Source organism: Dendrobates tinctorius, unplaced genomic scaffold (assembly GCF_039654945.1).
Source record: "Dendrobates tinctorius isolate UK_male_01 unplaced genomic scaffold, ASM3965494v1 ptg000004l, whole genome shotgun sequence".
Taxonomy (NCBI): domain Eukaryota; kingdom Metazoa; phylum Chordata; class Amphibia; order Anura; family Dendrobatidae; genus Dendrobates; species Dendrobates tinctorius.
In genome coordinates this window covers 4,003,039-4,022,488 of record NW_027361672.1, presented here as the reverse complement: position 1 = coordinate 4,022,488, position 19,450 = coordinate 4,003,039, and the positions used below count along the sequence as shown (strand labels likewise).

General features: G+C 38.7%; 1 protein-coding gene across 1 annotated transcript; it reads left to right on the top strand.

The window, feature by feature from the left end:
• Nucleotides 1–515: 515 nt before the first annotated feature.
• On the top strand, nt 516–19,159 carry LOC141081539 (lysophospholipid acyltransferase 1-like). Its single transcript, XM_073566109.1, has 8 exons — nt 516–651; nt 3,687–3,864; nt 4,779–4,971; nt 12,609–12,712; nt 16,014–16,078; nt 16,413–16,545; nt 17,134–17,285; nt 18,874–19,159. The coding sequence occupies exons 2-8, from the start codon at nt 3,733–3,735 to the stop codon at nt 19,025–19,027; spliced, it is 933 nt and encodes a 310-aa protein (XP_073422210.1). The 5' UTR covers nt 516–651; nt 3,687–3,732; the 3' UTR covers nt 19,028–19,159.
• The last annotated feature ends 291 nt before the right edge of the window (nt 19,160–19,450 follow it).

Below are 19,450 nucleotides of genomic sequence, written 5' to 3'. Positions count from 1 at the left end.
GCCACTGCCATCAGGGGCATATCTACAGCATTCTGTAATGCTGTAGATAAGCCCTCAATGTAACCTGAAAGATAAGAAAAACGAGTTTGATTATACTCACCTGGGGATCCGCTCCGATCCGATGGGTGTCGCGGTCCAGCGCCTCCCATTTTCTACAGATGATGCCCTCCTCCTTGCTTCATGCTGCACTCCTGCGCAGGCATACTTTCTATGTCCTGTTGAGGGCTGAGCAGAGTACTGCAGTGCGCAGGCGCCGGACCTCTCTGACCTTTCCTAGCGCCTGCACACTGCAGTACTTTACTTTACTACAGTATTTTAGAAATTATGATTAATTAAAGTGACTTTAAATGTAAAACATTGAGAGGTGAGAAGAGCAGATTTTACCAGTGGAACGTAATGATTGCAGCCGCCTGTCAGAGACCAGAGAAAAGAAAGGAAATTTCCTTTGGAAACCTGTTAGGATTAGCAATCCTCATCCTTTAGGGTGACGGACATCTGGAACATTTACATTTACCGCAGATTTAAAAAAAAAAAAATGATCTGATAAAAAAAAGCAGCTAATTTTTTATTTTTTTTTTGCCTTCTATTCCCTGTAGGAATATGCAAAAACCCTGACCTGCTCAGCAAGCAACAACTAAAAGATGCTATATCGTAAGCACTTTCTGTTGTATTGTAGAATGTGATTTAGTGTCAGGAAACTCATATTCGAAGATTTAGATAGAAAAAATACCCACCCTCATGTGGACATGCAGCTAGAATAACTAATGGTAATATAAACAAACTCCCAAAACAGATATGGGTACCATCTACAATATACACACACTCATGGTAGATTTATACCATTATATTCACCCATAGGTACCGAAGGACAGTAATGTATACTCCAAGATATAACAAGACAAAAAGAAAAATGGAGTAATATATATTAAAAAGTAGATTTTATTGTATTTAAAAAAAAATTACAAAATTGGGACTAAAAAAATCATGGATTCAGGGCATATATCATATCATTATAAAAAAGCACATAAAGCACACAAAAACCTGTGTCTAACATAAGAACTTAATCCCTTATATCATTGATCGTACATATGACCATGGAATAACCTAATTGTGATGGCGTATCATATCAAGGGACCAGCCCTAAGTACAGCCATTAAGGACACCATAACAATGATATAAAAGGGTTAAATACTGTGTGAAGTAAAGTTTAGTGCTTACCCATAAATATGGTGTTAAAGTGCCTGGGTGCCGCGTGCCACCCCTTGACGCGCGTTTCGCGTTAGCTTTTTCAAAAAGATTCTCTTGTGTAATTATGGCTGGTCCCTTGATATGATACGCCATCACAATTAGGTTATTCCATGGTCATAAGTGCGATCAATGATATAAGGGATTAAGTTATGATGTTAGACACAGGTTTTCTTGTGCTTTTTTTAGAATGATATGATATGATATGTTATATGCCCTGGATCCATGTAATCTTACTTGGGTTATGTGTCTTTGTATTATTGTATGATTTCTTTAGTCACAATTTTGTAATTTTTTTAAAATACAATAAAATCTACTTTTTTACATATATTGTGTATAGAACTCCATTTTTCTTTTTGTCTTGGAATAACTAATGGTGCCTGGACCTGTTGAAGCGCCAGTGCGTGCAAAATGGCCATCGTTCTTCCACTGAGCTTGCACCTTACTGCATCCATTTTTTAAAGGTTTTTTCAATTAAAAAGTGTTTCATGGGACAGTGCCACCTTTTTCCTCTTTTTAAAACTCATAACTACGGTAATGGTGTTAACATTAATATCAGGAAAGTCTTGTGTATCTTTTACAGGGGAGTGAAATCATGCTGACAGATTCCCTTCTAAATTATATGTGCATGTAGTGTGATAATTTTACATGGCCAGTCCATTCCTCTGTTGCTGAAAAGTTAGCATTTGCATTGATGGGGAAATGAGACACAAAAACTATTTGTAGATCTGAAACCTCTGTCACTCCACCTCTATTCCCTTGTGTACTTCTTCCCCAGTATATGGTGCTGCGCAATCATGGGCAAGCAGCAATTCTCAAAGGAAAGAAGAACACTCACCACAATAGCTTAGTGCAGTTTTCTTAGCGTGTGAAATGTAATGATCCTGCCTTGATCTCCTGCATGTGTCAGTGTGGGGGTGGGGGATGGGCAGTTTAGCTGTGTCACATTACAAATCATTCTATCAGCTCTCCTCCTTTCCTACCAGTCACCTTTTCTGTACTGCACCTTCCCCACAGTGTCTTTTCAGAGATGTGCCAGTAATCACATCTCTCATTACAGGGTCTCATTACGTCTCCCATAGGAGTAGCCCAGAACAAGCAGGTTTCTCCTGTGTGAGACATAGTAACAGGCTAATCTGTCTGCAAAGTGATTACAAGTTGCTTGAGCAAATCAGATATAAATGTGATGCTGACAAATGCAGTAATCAGGAGAGCTGATAGAATGGTTTGTAATGTGACTTGGCTAAATTCAGCTGCACAGCTCCCTCCACCCACAGTACAGAAATCATGAGCTTAGCATAATCTATTATGGAAGGTACCATAACGATGAGAAGTGAAAGAAACTAGAAAAATGAGATAAAAGGTATATCTTCATTGGTTTACAAAAGAATAACAAGACAGGGGAAAGGAATGGCCTCCAATAAAAGGGTGGAAAGGGACAGATGAACAACATAAGCCAATGCACTGTGGGGAAAAATGGGATGGGGGGGGGGATATATATCAAGTGAATCCTTATGAAAAACAAAACATATAAGGTCTCAAGCTACTTCCCATAGATATTGAGTAACTGAGGGGGGTTACAAAAATAAACTGCCAGTGTAGACTTAGCAAGATCTAGAGAGGAAATTGAGCCATGTAAATGAAGTACATAATAGGGAGATCCTTACCCAGCAAGCCAACAAAACAGACACCCATTTGGCAGCGTTGTATAAGGTAAATTTACCTGTTGGGTGTAGGGTGTTTCCGTGGGACAGTGCAGTGGGGTAAAAGCAGCTTCCCAACCATACGCCCGACGAGCGCCGTTTCGCAGTAATGCTTCTTCCGTGGGGTGTGTCTTGAAAGAAGCATTATTGTGAAATGGCGTTCATAGGGCGCAGGGTTGTATCTTATTTTCTTATTTTCTCCGTGTCAACTCCTCCTGTTTGGTAGATAGCATTTTTGTTGTGTGACTTTAGGCAAAGGAGCCGTCAGTAAAGCAGGAGGAGGCGGAATAGGCGCGGAATAGAGCTGGAGTGGCAGAGGCTTCAAAACTACAAATAACTCTTCAGTTTCATTTTCATGCCAATTTAAACACTATTTTCTCAGTAGTGGAGGAATAGACTGGTCAAGTAAAGGTATTGCTGGACTTGTCTTTCAAAGTGCTGCATGCACATATAGACTGGGGTGTGGAATCCTGCTGACACATTTCCTTTAATCTGAAAACATTCACAATTTAATTTAAATTATTCAATTGCTGTTTTAGATCTGCATAGTCCAGTGAAAGATCTATAGTGTGAGACAATAGAATTGCTGACAATGGATCTATTGTGATTTTATGATTAGTTGTATTTTATGTACTAGTTATACCTGTCGGTGCTCACACAGCTTGTACTAATGATATTGGGGAACAGTCTAAATACTACTGTTACTTACTGTAGTTTGTGCTGTGATTAATTTTGCAGGAGAAAACCAACTTTTCTGGAGTACATTAGCTACCATCTTAATTTTATGAGTATCTTGGCTGGGCCATGTAGCAATTTCAATGAGTATGTTGGCTTCATTGAAGGTCGACATATACAATCAAAATTAGCAGGAATCAAAGGAAAAGACTCTACTACGTTTACAGACCCTTCTCCTAATGTAAGCACTACATTTATACCATGTACTAGTTTTCCATATTGCTTTCTGTATATTGAGAAATATATTGTAAACTGAAAATACTTGTGTACTTTAGGACTTTCGCCATTTTCACTTAGGGGTGTACTTACTTTTGTTTCCAGCGGTTTAGACGTTTTTATTGATAATATTTTAGGTTATAAACAACCTTTGAACACATTTTATGCATTTTTAGGGAGGTGTGATAACTGAAAAAACAGTAGTTCTGGTGTTCAATTAGGGAAAAAAATGGCATGTAGGATTACTAATTTTAAACACACACACTCCTCAACACTGAAGTTGCAACACCAAGATGTAAATTGATCGGTAGACATGCTAATGATGAAAAACTTCAAACAATAATTTACAAAATGTCTCGCTTTATTCTGTATAGTTGAGTTTCAAGTATGAGCGGCGCTTACACACTTTGGCATGCTTTTATTGAGGTTATTAATGGTTGTCTGAGGGATTTTCTGCCATGCTGAATGCACTTGGGCACGTAAATCCTCAAGATCCGCTGGATGTTGGATCGATGGAAGAAAAGCCCGGAGACACTACAGACAATAGTGGGCCATGCAGGCTGCTTCCAGTAGTATAAGTAACACGCAACTTGGTGTACAACGATTAATAACCTTTATCACACAATGAAAGCTGTAAAAACAAAACCCCCAAAAACCATCACGAATTTGCATCACTGTTCCTCCAATGTGAATTTTTTTTCCCCCATTTTTGAGGACCTCATATGATAAAGGGAAATGGTGCCATTGAAAGCTATAATTTGTAAAGCAAAAAACAAGGCCTCGTATGGCTTTGTTATCTTAAAGATCAAAATGTCAAATTGCGGCGTTATTAAACATTGTATTTATTTAACTGTTGCTGTTTTGTTAATTTTTCCCCAGAAAGCTGTGATTACCAAACTCCTGATTTGTGTGGTGTCACTTATTCTCTTCCTAACTGTATCCAAAGCTGTCCCGCTTATGTATATGTTGGACGACAAGTTCATTGAGGAATCTTCTTTACTTTGGAAGCTTGTTTACCTCTATATTTCCACAATGGCTTGTAAACCGAAATATTACTTTGCTTGGACATTGGGTGAGTTACTTTCAGGCTTTGACCGGTAACATACGGCGACTGTTTTGTCATACAGAAGGTAAAGACTGCTTTGTTGCTGAACCCTGACAGGCAGGAAATAGTCGCACTGTGATCAGCTGACTTCAACAATGACGGAAATACAGACCCAAAGTCCTGCTGTATTGGGTTTGTGATGTCAAGTAACAGTATTTTTTTTTTCTTTTAATATATTAAATATTTTGTTAAATGTTAAGGGAAAAAATGGGTTTCACGAGTTTGACTGATTTCATAAAGAGGATATTTCATCAAATACTTCAAACTGAACTAGATAAACTATGTAATAGTGGCTGCAGAGCGGAATCAAACTTTTTGTTTTTGCTTTTCCATTGTGGAGATATTAGAAATTAAAGTATTTGGCACCTAATAATAAAAAAAATTTAAGTCGAACTGGGTGTTCTCAGTTTTCACTGGAGCTGTGTACTTCTTCCCCAGTATATGGTGCTGCGCAATCATGGGCAAGCAGCAATTCTCAAAGGAAAGAAGAACACTCACCACAATAGCTTAGAGCAGTTTTCTTAGCGTGTGAAATGTAATGATCCTGCCTTGATCTCCTGCATGTGTCAGTGTGGGGGTGGGGGATGGGCAGTTTAGCTGTGTCACATTACAAATCATTCTATCAGCTCTCCTCCTTTCCTACCAGTCACCTTTTCTGTACTGCACCTTCCCCACAGTGTCTTTTCAGAGATGTGCCAGTAATCACATCTCTCATTACAGGGTCTCATTACGTCTCCCATAGGAGTAGCCCAGAACAAGCAGGTTTCTCCTGTGTGAGACATAGTAACAGGCTAATCTGTCTGCAAAGTGATTACAAGTTGCTTGAGCAAATCAGATATAAATGTGATGCTGACAAATGCAGTAATCAGGAGAGCTGATAGAATGGTTTGTAATGTGACTTGGCTAAATTCAGCTGCACAGCTCCCTCCACCCACAGTACAGAAATCATGAGCTTAGCATAATCTATTATGGAAGGTACCATAACGATGAGAAGTGAAAGAAACTAGAAAAATGAGATAAAAGGTATATCTTCATTGGTTTACAAAAGAATAACAAGACAGGGGAAAGGAATGGCCTCCAATAAAAGGGTGGAAAGGGACAGATGAACAACATAAGCCAATGCACTGTGGGGAAAAATGGGATGGGGGGGGGATATATATCAAGTGAATCCTTATGAAAAACAAAACATATAAGGTCTCAAGCTACTTCCCATAGATATTGAGTAACTGAGGGGGGTTACAAAAATAAACTGCCAGTGTAGACTTAGCAAGATCTAGAGAGGAAATTGAGCCATGTAAATGAAGTACATAATAGGGAGATCCTTACCCAGCAAGCCAACAAAACAGACACCCATTTGGCAGCGTTGTATAAGGTAAATTTACCTGTTGGGTGTAGGGTGTTTCCGTGGGACAGTGCAGTGGGGTAAAAGCAGCTTCCCAACCATACGCCCGACGAGCGCCGTTTCGCAGTAATGCTTCTTCCGTGGGGTGTGTCTTGAAAGAAGCATTATTGTGAAATGGCGTTCATAGGGCGCAGGGTTGTATCTTATTTTTCTAATTTCTTTTACTTCTTATCGTTATGGTACCTTCCATAATAGATTATGTTAAGCTCAGTATTTTGAAGTGGATTTAGCCTTCCTTAATTTTGGACTATGGGAATAATATAGAAATCATGCAGGATGTTAGACCAGGAGATCAAGTCTGTATCATTACATTTCACAGCAGAGAAACCTGCTCTAAACAGTGGTTGGACGTGTTCTTTCCTTTGAGTGACGCTGCCTGCTTACAATTGGTTAGCATCATGTAGTTAGACGTACATGAAGAAAAAAAAAAAGGATTTGTACTCGAAAAGAAGCACAGGATCCCGTCTCTGCCTGATGCTGGGGTAATCACTGGCAGAAGAAGAGATCCAGCTTCATCCAATAAAATGAACAACTTTTTATTTGTGTTCATTAAAAAACAAAATAGCTGCTGTGATATATTCAACCGGAATGAACCGTAGGAAGGGTTTGAGTCTAAGAACTCGCGTTATGTTCGAAACAACATGTTCCATCCCCCATTGCCACTCTTCCTCCGGTTCATTCTGTTTGGATATGGTATAGCAGCTATTTTGTTTTTTAATGACCACAAATAAAGTTTTTGATTTTATTCAATGGCGCTGGATCTCTTCTTCTACAAGTAATTAGAAGTACATACCCTTGGTGAAAACCGTCTGATAACACCCACAGGGACTTAACTTTTTTAATGCATTAGGTGCCAAATTGTTAATATCTCCACAACAGAGAGGGGAAATTGAAAATAAAAAATCTGCTCTGTAGCCACTATTACATCCTGGGTGCAGTTCAACATGAACAATTTGGTCTTTAAAATGAGCATTCTGTGAATTTGAAAATATGCAGTATGCTCAATTACCTTCATGGTAAATGTCTGCAGTGCAGGGATGAGATTGTAAAATGTCATCCACTTGCCTTGTACTGTCAACTTTTTCTTCTTTGGCAAATAAAAAGGTTCTAATCATCATCAAATCCACCATTATGCAGAAATGAACCACTATACAGAAAATGGCAAATTCACTGACCTTTTCTGTTCAGAAGAATATCTCTTTACTCAAGTGATTTATTCCAGTGATGCATTACTGGGATAAAGTCACATTCCCTTAAACTCAAAGGGCCCAACTCATCATTGCATTTCCAACTGTTTTTTTCTTTTTTTTGAGTTTTCCAGTCAAGTCACCAAATTTTCTCAACTCTACTCCAGTCCCTCGCAGCCTGTGTTTTTTTTTTTTTTTTTGCAACATTTTGCAAATCGTTTGACATTTCCTGCTTAAAAGTCGCAAAAGCAGTTAAACTCTTCACGAAATGCGCCATAAATACATTTATGGCTCAAGTTGTTAGTGGGTGTATGGAGTGAACTCATGGGGTGAGCCTACTCAATATCGGGCTAGTCATGGCTGTGTGTTACAGCCAGGGCCTACCTCTACCAAATGAGGGTGTAGAGGAGATCCACCTGTGTTTGTTGACCTGTTTAACTCAGACCGCGGCATTTAATATGTGCCGGCATGGGGACACATCATTCCATGGGCCCATCGACTTGACCGTGGGGGGACTGCTGAACACCCCTGTGCCTGTCATTACGGAGCTCCTTTGAAACCCTTCCTGTGGCTGTACGCTATAGCCTAAGCGATCAGACAATCGCAGGTTCAAGTCCCCTAAGGGAACTAACAAAAGCAGTAAAAACTAAAAAAAAAAGTTTTAAAAATATAAAAAAAAATTAAGACAAGTTCAAATCACCTCCCTTTTCCTCCATTAAAAATGATTAAAAAAATAATAAAAATACACATGTGGTATCACTGTGATCAGAAAAGTCTGATCTATCAAGCTGTAAAAATAATTAACACAATTGGTAAATACCATAAGCAAAAAGTCAAGAAGCCCAAAATTATTATGGTTTTTTTTTGGTCGCTACAATTCCACAAAATATGCTGTAACAAGCTATCAAAATGTCACATCTATTCCAAAATGGTATCATTAAAAGCTTTGCCTCGCCTCGCAAAAAGTAAGTCATCACACAGCTACATCAGCCAAAAACCAAAACTTTATGGGTCTCGGAATATGGCGACACTCGAAAACGATTTTTGCAAATTTGATTTTTTTTCACCACTAAAATTAAAAAAAAATACTTGTTTGGTATCGCCATAATTATTCTGATAAGGAAAATCATATTGCAAGGTCATTTCTACCACAAAATGTACACTGTAAAACCAATTGCCAAAAAACAATGTCAGAATTGCTTTTTTATTTCACAATTTCTCCCCACTTGGAATTTTTTCCCGTTTACCAGTGCACTATGTGGTAACATGAATGATGTCATTCAAAAGTACAAATCGGCCCACAAAAACCAAGCCCTCATATGTCTATGTGAATACAAAAATAAAAAAGTTATGGCTCTGGTAAAATGGTGAAGAAAAAATGAAAATGCAAAAAACAGAAATTGACCCTGTCGTGAAGGAATTAAAGTCAAAGTCAATTTTGAACTTTATACAAAATTCATGAATTGTGCGCACCATTTTGTTGAATTCAGTGCAAAAGCCACAAGTGAAAAAAGAAAAGTGACCTAAAGTCCTGCAATGTATGCTGGGAGTGCACTGGGGGTCGTGTCGATGCACTTGGTAGAAGAAGCCCAGTGCCTACACACACCTCCAGTGCAATTCCAGCCTGCTTTTACATACAACTTCCACCAGGACTGTCGAGTCTGAGTCTGTGTCCATTTTGTAGGAGTTGGTATAAAATGGATTGACTCCGACTTCTGAGATATATACAGTTGTGGCCAAAAATATTGACACCCCTGCAATTCTGTCAGATAATACTCAGTTTGTTCCTGAAAATTATTGCAAACACAAATTCTTTGTTATTATTATCTTCATTTAATTTGTCTTAAATGAAAAAACACAAAAAGAATTGTCCTAAAGCCAAATTGGATATAATTCCACACCGAACATAAAAAAAGAGCGTGGACAAAAGTATTGGCACTGTTCGTAAAATCATGTGATGCTTCTCTAATTTGTGTAATTAACAGCACCTGTAACTTACCTGTGGCACCTAACAGGTGTTGGCAATAACTAAATCACACTTGCAGCCAGTTGACATGGATTAAAGTTGACTCAACCTCTGTCCTGTGTCCTTGTGTGTACCACATTGAGCATGGAGAAAAGAAAGAAGACCAAAGAACTGTCTGAGGACTTGAGAAACCAAATTGTGAGGAAGCATGAACAATCTCAAGGCTGCAAGCCCATCTCCAAAGACCAGAATGTTCCTGTGTCTACCGTGCGCAGTGTCATCAAGAAGTTTAAAGCCCATGGCACTGTGGCTAACCTCCCTTGATGTGGATGGAAAAGAAAAATTGACGAGACTTCAACGCAAGATTGTGCAGATGTTGGCTAAATACCCTCGACTAACATCCAAACAAGTTCAAGCTGCCCTGCAGTCCGAGGGTACAACAGTGTCAACCCGTACTATCTGTCGGCGTCTGAATGAAAAGGGACTGTATGGTAGGAGACCCAGGAAGACCCCACTTCTTACCCCGAGACATAAAAAAGCCAGGCTGGAAAAACTTACCTGAAAAAGCCTAAAACGTTTTGGAAGAATGTTCTCTGGTCAGATGAGACAAAAGAAGAGCTTTTTGGGCAAAGGCATCAACATAGAGTTTACAGGAGAAAAAAAAGAGGTATTCAAAGAAAAGAACACGGTCCCTACAGTCAAACATGGTTTAGGTTCCCTGATGTTTTGGGGTTGCTTTGCTGCCTCTGGCACTGGACTGCTTGACCGTGTGCATGGCATTATGAAGTCAGAAGACTACCAACAAATTTTGCAGCATAATGTAGGGCCCAGTGTGAGAAAGCTGGGTCTCCCTCAGAGGTCATGGGTCTTCCAGCAGGGCAATGATCCAAAACACACTTCAAAAAGCACTAGAAAATGGTTTGAGAGAAAGCACTGGAGACTTCTAAGATGGCCAGCAATGAGTCCAGACCTGAATCCCATAGAACACCTGTGGAGAGATCTAAAAATGGCAGTTTGGAGAAGGCACCCTTCTAATATCAGGGACCTGGAGCAGTTTGCCAAAGAAGAATGGTCTAAAATTCCAGCAGAGCATTGTAAGAAACTCATTGATGGTTACCGGAAGCGGTTGGTCGCAGTTATTTTGGCTAAAGGTTGTGCAACCAAGTATTGGGCTGAGGGTGCCAATACTTTTGTCTGGCCCATTTTTAGAGTTTTGTGTGAAATGATCAACGTTTTGCTTTTTGCTTCATTCTCTTTTGTGTTTTTTCATTTAAGACAAATTAAATGAAGATAATAATACCAAAGAATTTGTGTTTGCAATCATTTTCAGGAAGAAACTGAGTATTATATGACAGAATTGCAGGGGTGTCAATACTTTTGGCCACAACTGTATACTAAATTGGGTTCAGTAGTTCAGTGCAGGATGTGCTGTAAATATTTTCATAAAAAATTGGAAGTTATGAAATGTTGTAGAAATGTCTGTTCTGCTCCTGATCTGAGGATCTGGGCTTTTAGTTGAGATGAATCTGTGATGTCCTTTTTGTACATGCTCAGGATTGAAGTATGTATGAGGGAGTCGGGAGTTGTAGTCAGGGAAATGTCGGAGGTTTGGCTTACCGACTCCACAGCCCTGGCTTTTACACTAGATTTCTTATGGCTGACACATCGGACCAATAAAAAGAAAAAAAGATATTTTTGTTGAGCAGGGTTTTGCTATATAATCTGATAGGAGGATAGCAAGGCAAGAAAGCCTCATCCTAGGGATGTATCACCTACTGTGCTGCTTGGATAGGTTTTCATAGAGTTCTTTTTTTTCTCTGATGGAGATGTAGCAGTTAAACTGTATATAACCTGACCCACACCCCTGACTGGTAGCTTATTGTGTAAACTGTGCAATTTCAGCAAGCTGCTACTCATCAGGCAGGGGTGGGGTTACACAGATTAGCCTGACTAGGCTGCATGTGAGCTGTAGTCCAGTAGTGTTAATCTCCTACTGATAAAATGGTGATTGCATTGAAACTACAAAACACAACCTAATAAGTGACACATCCCTTGAATCAGCATCTATTGCCCTATATTATTCTACTCTGAGACTAAATAGCAAAACCTGCTGACGGATTTCTTTAAGGGGAACCTGTTACATTCAGAAACACTACTTGCAGATTACCCTTTTATCTGCAAGTAAACAGCATTTAAATTCTGTGTAACCAGTTTACTCGGGCTGTGGCTATGAGAAGAAAATGAAGTTTTATCCTCTCTGCAGCCGCTGGCTTCCAGTCATTGGACCAATGCAGTTAGTCACGGCTCTCTATGCCAGGGAGGGATTACACTTAATGTCCGCTGCCTGCACCACACTGATGACTGGAAGGGAGTGATGGCAGGGAGAATATGATTTCATTTTCTTCCTGGAGCTGCAGCTCCAGTAAACCAGCTAGACATGAATTAAACGTTATATACCTGCAGATTAACACTATATCTGCATATAAATAAGGTATTTGGACACCCAATAAGATCAAATTAAACAAACAAAAAAAATAGTGTATTGTTGTATCGGTGATCCTGACCTAGTAGCCAAGTGCCAGTCATGTAGTTAATTAGTGCACAATAGAATCACAAGGGCCCAATGACACAGATCGATGAGGAGTTGAACAAAGTTGTTCTTGATCATGGCATGTAAAATATGCCAGTAATTAATTGGCAAACAAACAAGTTCTCATTTGACGTTGACCTCATCTTTTATGTGGGCCTACAGATTGTCAGTAGCACATCCACAGTAGTGCGGAAAATCATGCCAACAGTCATTCCTATCCATATAGTTTGCACTTTCACAATGGTTGGCACACTTAAAGCTAAGCAAATGTCATTTGACATATTAAATGCTTTGGTAAACAGCTCCCAATCTACTCATAAGTAAAACCAGATAATGAAACTGGTGCGCTTCTAGAAATGTTTGCATTCTTGTGGTTTTATTGTTTATATTATATTTATGTTATAGTTGCTATGAATTGGTACTAATACTTAGTCTTTGTACTCTTTCTTATTTGTGTAGCCGATGCAGTAAATAATGCGGCAGGGTATGGATTTAATGGAATAGATGAGAATGGCCAATTTCGATGGGATCTAATCAGTAACCTTAATATATGGAATATAGAGGTGAGTTTACAATGAAATGGCTTAATAAAGGAACATGTGTTTTTAAAAGAATAATGTCATTCTTGTTAAAGAGAAGCTGTCAGGCGATTCATGCTGCTCAAACCGTATGCAGCATGAATCGCAGTCTGGCTGCACAATTCTAGCCAGGTAGATTATTTTCTGAAACACTTCGGTATTTCATAGAACACGAACACTAAAGATCTGGCTGGGGACCATAGCAGTAGATAAGACTAGTCCGGCGCTTTCTGTGTAAGCCACTTCCCATCACCACTGCAGGTGATTGACAGGTCTCTCTTGCGTGGCTGTAGTCGTACAGCCAGGATCTGATTCATGCTGCCTGCAGTTATGGCAGCATGAATCACCTGACAAGTTCCCTTTTAATATGATAGTGAATGAATTTTAAAGTGCTGCAAAATATGTTGGTGCTATAGAAATAAAAAATATTGTAAGGAAGTGAATGTACTTTTACATTATTTTTAACATGTGCAAACACAATAGGCCCAATTCATCGTTTGAAGATTTATTTTTTGTGTCCCTTTTTAATTTTACGTCTTATGATGTTTATTGACGTTTTTACACCAAATTCTGCAAAATGGTGCTGCTGGTTCATGATTTTTGCACAAAATCTAAAATGCTCTTTATTTTTGTCTCTAACCTTGTCTTGCGACTTCTTAGCGTAAAATGGTTACCCTTTACCCCTTGTGAAAATGTAATATTTGCAGCTAATATAACATTTTAATGGTAGAAATTTTAATCATTTCCACTGCACAATGTTATACAATTCTGTGACGCACATGTGGGTTCAAAATACTACATTCCTAAAACAGGCAAGAAAACATGTTGCTTCAGAAATCAGCAGCTGTGAGACCCTACTGTTTTTCATCTGTATACTTGGTTATCATATTATATTTACTCAAGTGGCCAGAAGCTGTGGCGTGTGCCGACCATGAACTAGAGCAGCTCTGCGTGGTCATACACGGCCATTACACAGTAGATAGCAGGGGCACATTTATTAGATTATTTCAGCACAGTAACATTTTTTTTCAACATATCCAATTGTGGAACTTATTATTATTTCAAGATCTATTAATTAAAATGTACTTTGTTCATTGGATAACCCCTTTAACCAGCACAGTAAAAACAGTTAGAACTGCTCTGTTTGCAGCTGATGCAGGAAGCTGTGACATCCTGTTTTCTGGTTAATTTTCCTATGAATGGTTTCAGCCAGTCATGTGACTGGAATTGTATGTCAGCAGATGTGCCGTGATTGACATCTTGTTCCAGCCACCTGACTTATGCAGCCAGTGACAGGCCTCAGCAGTAAGGCAATCAAAGAACTGGACATAACTACTTGCTGTCCCTGCTGAGTCCACAGTATTGAGGATGAGTATAGCTTTTTTGGGTTCTTTAAAAGCATTTTTTTTACTGCTTCCTGAAGGTAAACAAACATCGGTGCTCGCTGGGCTTTGTGTAGCAACGACGTTTGATTACGGTCGGCGGTCTTGCGTTGCTCAGGACCCCCACATACCTTCAAGCACCAGCATTCCAGTGCATAACACTAGCTCTACATTAATGACATGATTGGCTTAGGACCCGATGATGTTAACACTGTTCTAGATGCCGTAATCCATAGCGATTGCAGCATTTAGAAGATTGGGAGAGGCAGTGGGGCTCCTTCTCTCACCCCTTCGGCACCCCTGCGACGTAATGATGGAGGAGCCGAGGGTAGTCATGGCAGCCGGAAGTCAAATGATGACCTCTAGGTCTACCAGCTGTGGTGGCCTGTTAAACACGGCCAGCAGCAGAGTTTAACAGGAGATATACCAGTGTAAAACTGACAGGTCTCACGTATTGCAATACATTTTAAAATGGCATTCCTTCCCTTACGAGCCATACCGTGCGCCCAAACAGTAGTTTTCCACCACATATGGGGTATCGGTGTACTCAGGTGAAATTGCGCAACAAATTGCAAGGTCCATTTTCTCCTCTTACCCTTGTGAAAATAAAAATTTTGGTTCTTTCCACACATCTAGATGATAAATTCCTTTAGCGGTGTAGTTTCCGAAATAAGGTCACTTGTGGGGGTTTCCACTGCTTAGGCACATCAGGGCCTCTGCAAATGTGACATGGCATCAGCTACCTATTCCAGCAAATTTTGTGTTCCAAAAGTCAAATGGTCCTCCTGAGCTGTGCCGTGCGCCCAAACGGTAGTTTTCCACCACATATGGGATATCTGCATACTCAGGAGGAATTGGACAACAAATTAAAAGATCCATTTTGTCCTATTACTCTTGTGAAAATGCAAAATAACATTTTTTGTGGGAAAAGTTTACATTTTCATTTTTTCCTTTCACAGTTTCCTGTGAAACACTTGAGAATGGGGTTTTGAGCATATTGCGGGGTTCAGTTTTTAAAATGGTGTCACTTTTGGGTATTTTTTGTCACAAAGACACCTCACTTCAAATGTAATGTGGTCCCTAAAAAATTAGGTTTTGTACATTTTGGGGGCAAAATGAGAAACTGAGAAACTTTTAACCCTTCTAACTTCCTAACAAAAAAAATTAAATGTTTAAAAAAAATTATGGTGATGTAAAGTAGATATGTGGTAAATGTTATTCAATAACTGTTTTGTGCGATATAACTATCTGGTTTAAGGACATAAAAGTTTCAAAATTGCAACATTTTTAACATTTTTCCAATTTTTCGATATTTTAACAAATAAACACAAAAAATGTTGACCTAAATTTGCCACTAACATGAATAGAATGTGTCACGAAAAGACAACTCAGAATCACTGGGATATGTTGAAGCGTTCCAGAGTTATTGTCCCAAAAAGTGACACTGATCAGAATTGAAAAAATTGGCCTAGTCAAGAAGGTGAAAACAGGCTATGGCACGAAAGTGTTAAACGTATTTCAAATTACTAGTGTTTTTTATTCAGTTACTTTTATCTTTCACGATTTGCTGAATGGTGCATTTTTATATGTTCATTTAAGTGAAAAAGAAATGTGAAAATTTTGAATTGGTTGTTTTTCGTTTTAGACTGTATTATAATGTATGGTTTGCCTACTTCACTCTGATTTTCATTCTCTTATTCATTTAACATGGTTACTGGAGCATGATAATTTAGCGGAGTGGACTAGATGCCATAGGTTAAGAACCCAGAATGTCCTTGCCACTAAGTCTAGAGACAAGGCTGCCTTAAGGCACGGTTATGTACCACTGAAATCCTTGTTACATAATGGAATCTTAAGCAGCTACTGGCAATAATTAATGTGTTTGTCGGCTCTCATTCTTCTAGATGGCTACAAGTTTTAAAATGTATATAGACAATTGGAATATCCAGACTGCTGCTTGGTTAAAAAGGTAAATTATTAAACGCTAAATCTAATAAAAATCAATGGTAAAACATGTTGCATGCTTTTCTTTTATACAAATATGTTAATTATCTATTTTATTCATGGCAATAATCTGATAACATGTAAATCATTAATCTGAATGTTCTGCTGCTTTATGAGGGAAATGCTTCACGTACTCTGGCAGAAATGTCAACCCTGGATCCCTGGGTAGAGGATTTGTCGTAAATGCGGGACTCGTTATCCTGCCTATACTTGTTTGGTATCAGCTAATTCCTATAAAATAGTGTATTTAACAGATTTTTTTTTTTTTTGTGTTAAACTTTATTTTTTCCCTCCTGCAGAGTTTGCTATGACAGGGCTCCGAAATATCGGACAGGTTTAACCTTTATTCTTTCGGCTGTTTGGCATGGTGTTTATCCTGGATATTACTTCACATTTCTTAGTGCCATCCCAGTGATGTGTGCTGCAAGAGGAGTAAGTATGGGGAAAGTGTATTATTTAACCCGCTTTAGATAGATCTGTCACAGTTAATACCACGGCGAGAGTTAAAAAAAAAAAAAGGTGATCACATATCGCTAGGGATCAGATGACCACTTATCCTGAGATTGGAGGCTACAGTAAAGACGCTTTACAAGTACCTGGGGCTAACTGCAGTTCCCTATGTGGGAGCACCTCTGTGCAGGAAAATTTCACTTTTCAGCAGTCTCATTATCACAGATTGGATTACAATGAAAAGTAATACCTCTGTTTTCAGTAGGTAACACAGGAGCCACTGTTCACAATAGGTTATCACAGCTCGCCTCCTTTTTTTCACAATAGCCTCTACCCAACTCAGAGCATGCTCAGATAATAGTTCTATGGAAACAAATAATGTCTTAGCCAGTCTGTTGCTGCTAATATCTATGCAAACATTTTTTGCAAAAGTCATACTGGTTTCTATGTCAGCATGTTCAAGCACCAAGATGAAACTTTTATCATTTGTTTCTGACAAACTGATTTAGCATTTTCAATAGGGAAAGAATTTTGGAATCTGTAATGAATGTAGCTATTTTCTTTTTACAGATGCGGAATATTTTTCGCCATTACTTTATTTCCTCCAAATTCAGAAAATTTGTTTACGACATCATCACATGGATTGTAACCCAGTTGGCAATTTCCTACACGGTTGCTCCCTTTTTCCTATTGGCAACTGAACCAACCATTACATTTTACAAGTATGTATTCCCTTTGTGTTTCTTCCTAAAACCATATTTGCTGATATTACAGTATAAATAACTTTATTGACCTTACTATTTTATGGATTGTGAATATGGTAGTCCTCTCCTCCAGCACTGGAGCCAGTTCTCTGCATACTGAAGATTAGACAAACGTAGTGGTTAGCCTTCAACCAGAAGGTCCTCTCCCCTCTGTACCGGTCTATCATTGTTAGCTTGTTTACTGTAAGTGATATCTGTAATTTGTAAGTATCCCTTTCTCATGAACCGCATCCATGGAATCAACAGTGCTATATAAATATATAATAATACATATATATTTCCTGCAAATGGTGCAAATCAATTTGCAGGAAGCAAACCGGCGGCCATCAGATGGTGGCCCTGCAAACCTCCTCTTATCTGCCAGCATCTGCAGCTCTTTTTCTAATTAGCACCACGCCAGGCCAGCATATTAAAAGAGGAGCCGTGGGTGCTGTCAGGTAAGAGACAATTCTCAGGCTTTCCATATAGTGGTCAGGCATTACTGACACGGCCGCTGGACAGGGTCTTGTAAATTAATTCACACCGTCTCTAGTCTTTAACTAACTACCGCTTATTTTGAGTCAGCCTATTCCCAGATGGGTGGCGTCTGATCAGCTTTGAAAAAGAAAATGCTATGGGAGATGTTTATGGCAAAAGCACTTAGGGGTTGTAATGTGAATTACATTTTCTCAAGAGTTTTGCTAGCATGTGATAATTTATTAAATTTGTATAATGAGAATTTAGAGTAGTTAACCAGGACATTTCATAAGCTTGAGCATGTTAAACCTGGTCACATCATGAATATAATGGACTAGTGACTGCAGAGCTGAGGAAATTGTAGTTTTTATTAATTTCTTGTCTTTGCTGCGGAGTCATTAGTTTTTAAAGTTTTGATTCTAATTTATGTATTAGTTCATCTGGGTGTTACCACAGGCTTGTTTCTGGGGCAAGTACTACCTTTCCTGCATGAGTTTGACCAGTCATAATAAGTCACTGTCTTGCAGGACAAAAAGGACACTCCCTCCTATGCAGAGATATAACAGAACTGACTTATGTATGACTACTAACTCTTCCAGAACCCACCTCATGGCAGCTAGTGTGGGGGGAAGGTCAAAGCTGACAGAACTGTGATATGAGATCTGGAAGTGTTTGTAATGATAGGTAACTAAACTCAGAGATCAATGAAGACTGGATGGCATGTTTTTCTTTCCCCTGTGTGTTGCTGCTTATGACTGGGTAACCTCATGCAGGGGAAAAAAAGTACATGCCCCCACAGACATCTATGGCAACACCCATTTTAATTTTAAGATATAAGCTAAATTGTACAAGCAAATATCTCTACAAGAGAGAGTAGAAATAAAATAAAATAAAAACTACGTTTTCATGATATGGCAGGTTAGCCATACTTAAACTTCTGAAATATCCTGTTTAAAGATATTTGCTGAAAAGAATGTTGGACACATCTGTATATAGTTAGTAAATATATCATTCACAATGATGTCTCATTGCATTGTCAATTTTTAGTAGGTTCATCCTGATGTACTGAATTTGTGCTCGTGTCTTTCAGGTCCATATATTTCTACTTCCATATTGTAGTGTTTATTGTACTTATTCTTCTGTCACAAAGGTCGTCTAATGACCCACAAAGATCATTCTCTAAGAAGACTGATTTATCTATCACAAACCACAAAGTAGAGAATGTAAAATTTCATTCCAATTGAGGTGAAACAATGTACAATGGCCACCATCCACCAAAGAGACATTACTGGACTATAGGAACAAAGACAACTATTTTTTATGAAGTTTTATTGTATTTAAAAGACTGTAATATATTGTGAAGTTTTAATACCTGACTTGTCTAAGTTTTTTTTCTGACTGACTGATATTTCGAAATAAGTGTGTGTGTGTGTGTGTGTTTCCTAAAGTTTTGCAGCAAAAGTTTGAGTCCTCATTTCAAGGTTCTTTGTCCACAACAAACCAAAAGCAAGATCAATATACATGGGCAAGTGTAATAAAATTACATCATAGCAGTCACTTAACTCCATCACACTCAATTACTAAGGATCTTGTGGAAGAATGGTTGGAGAGCTACTTGGGTAAAATACACATAACTTCTATGCTGAGATTTGTGGCTGGACTGTATA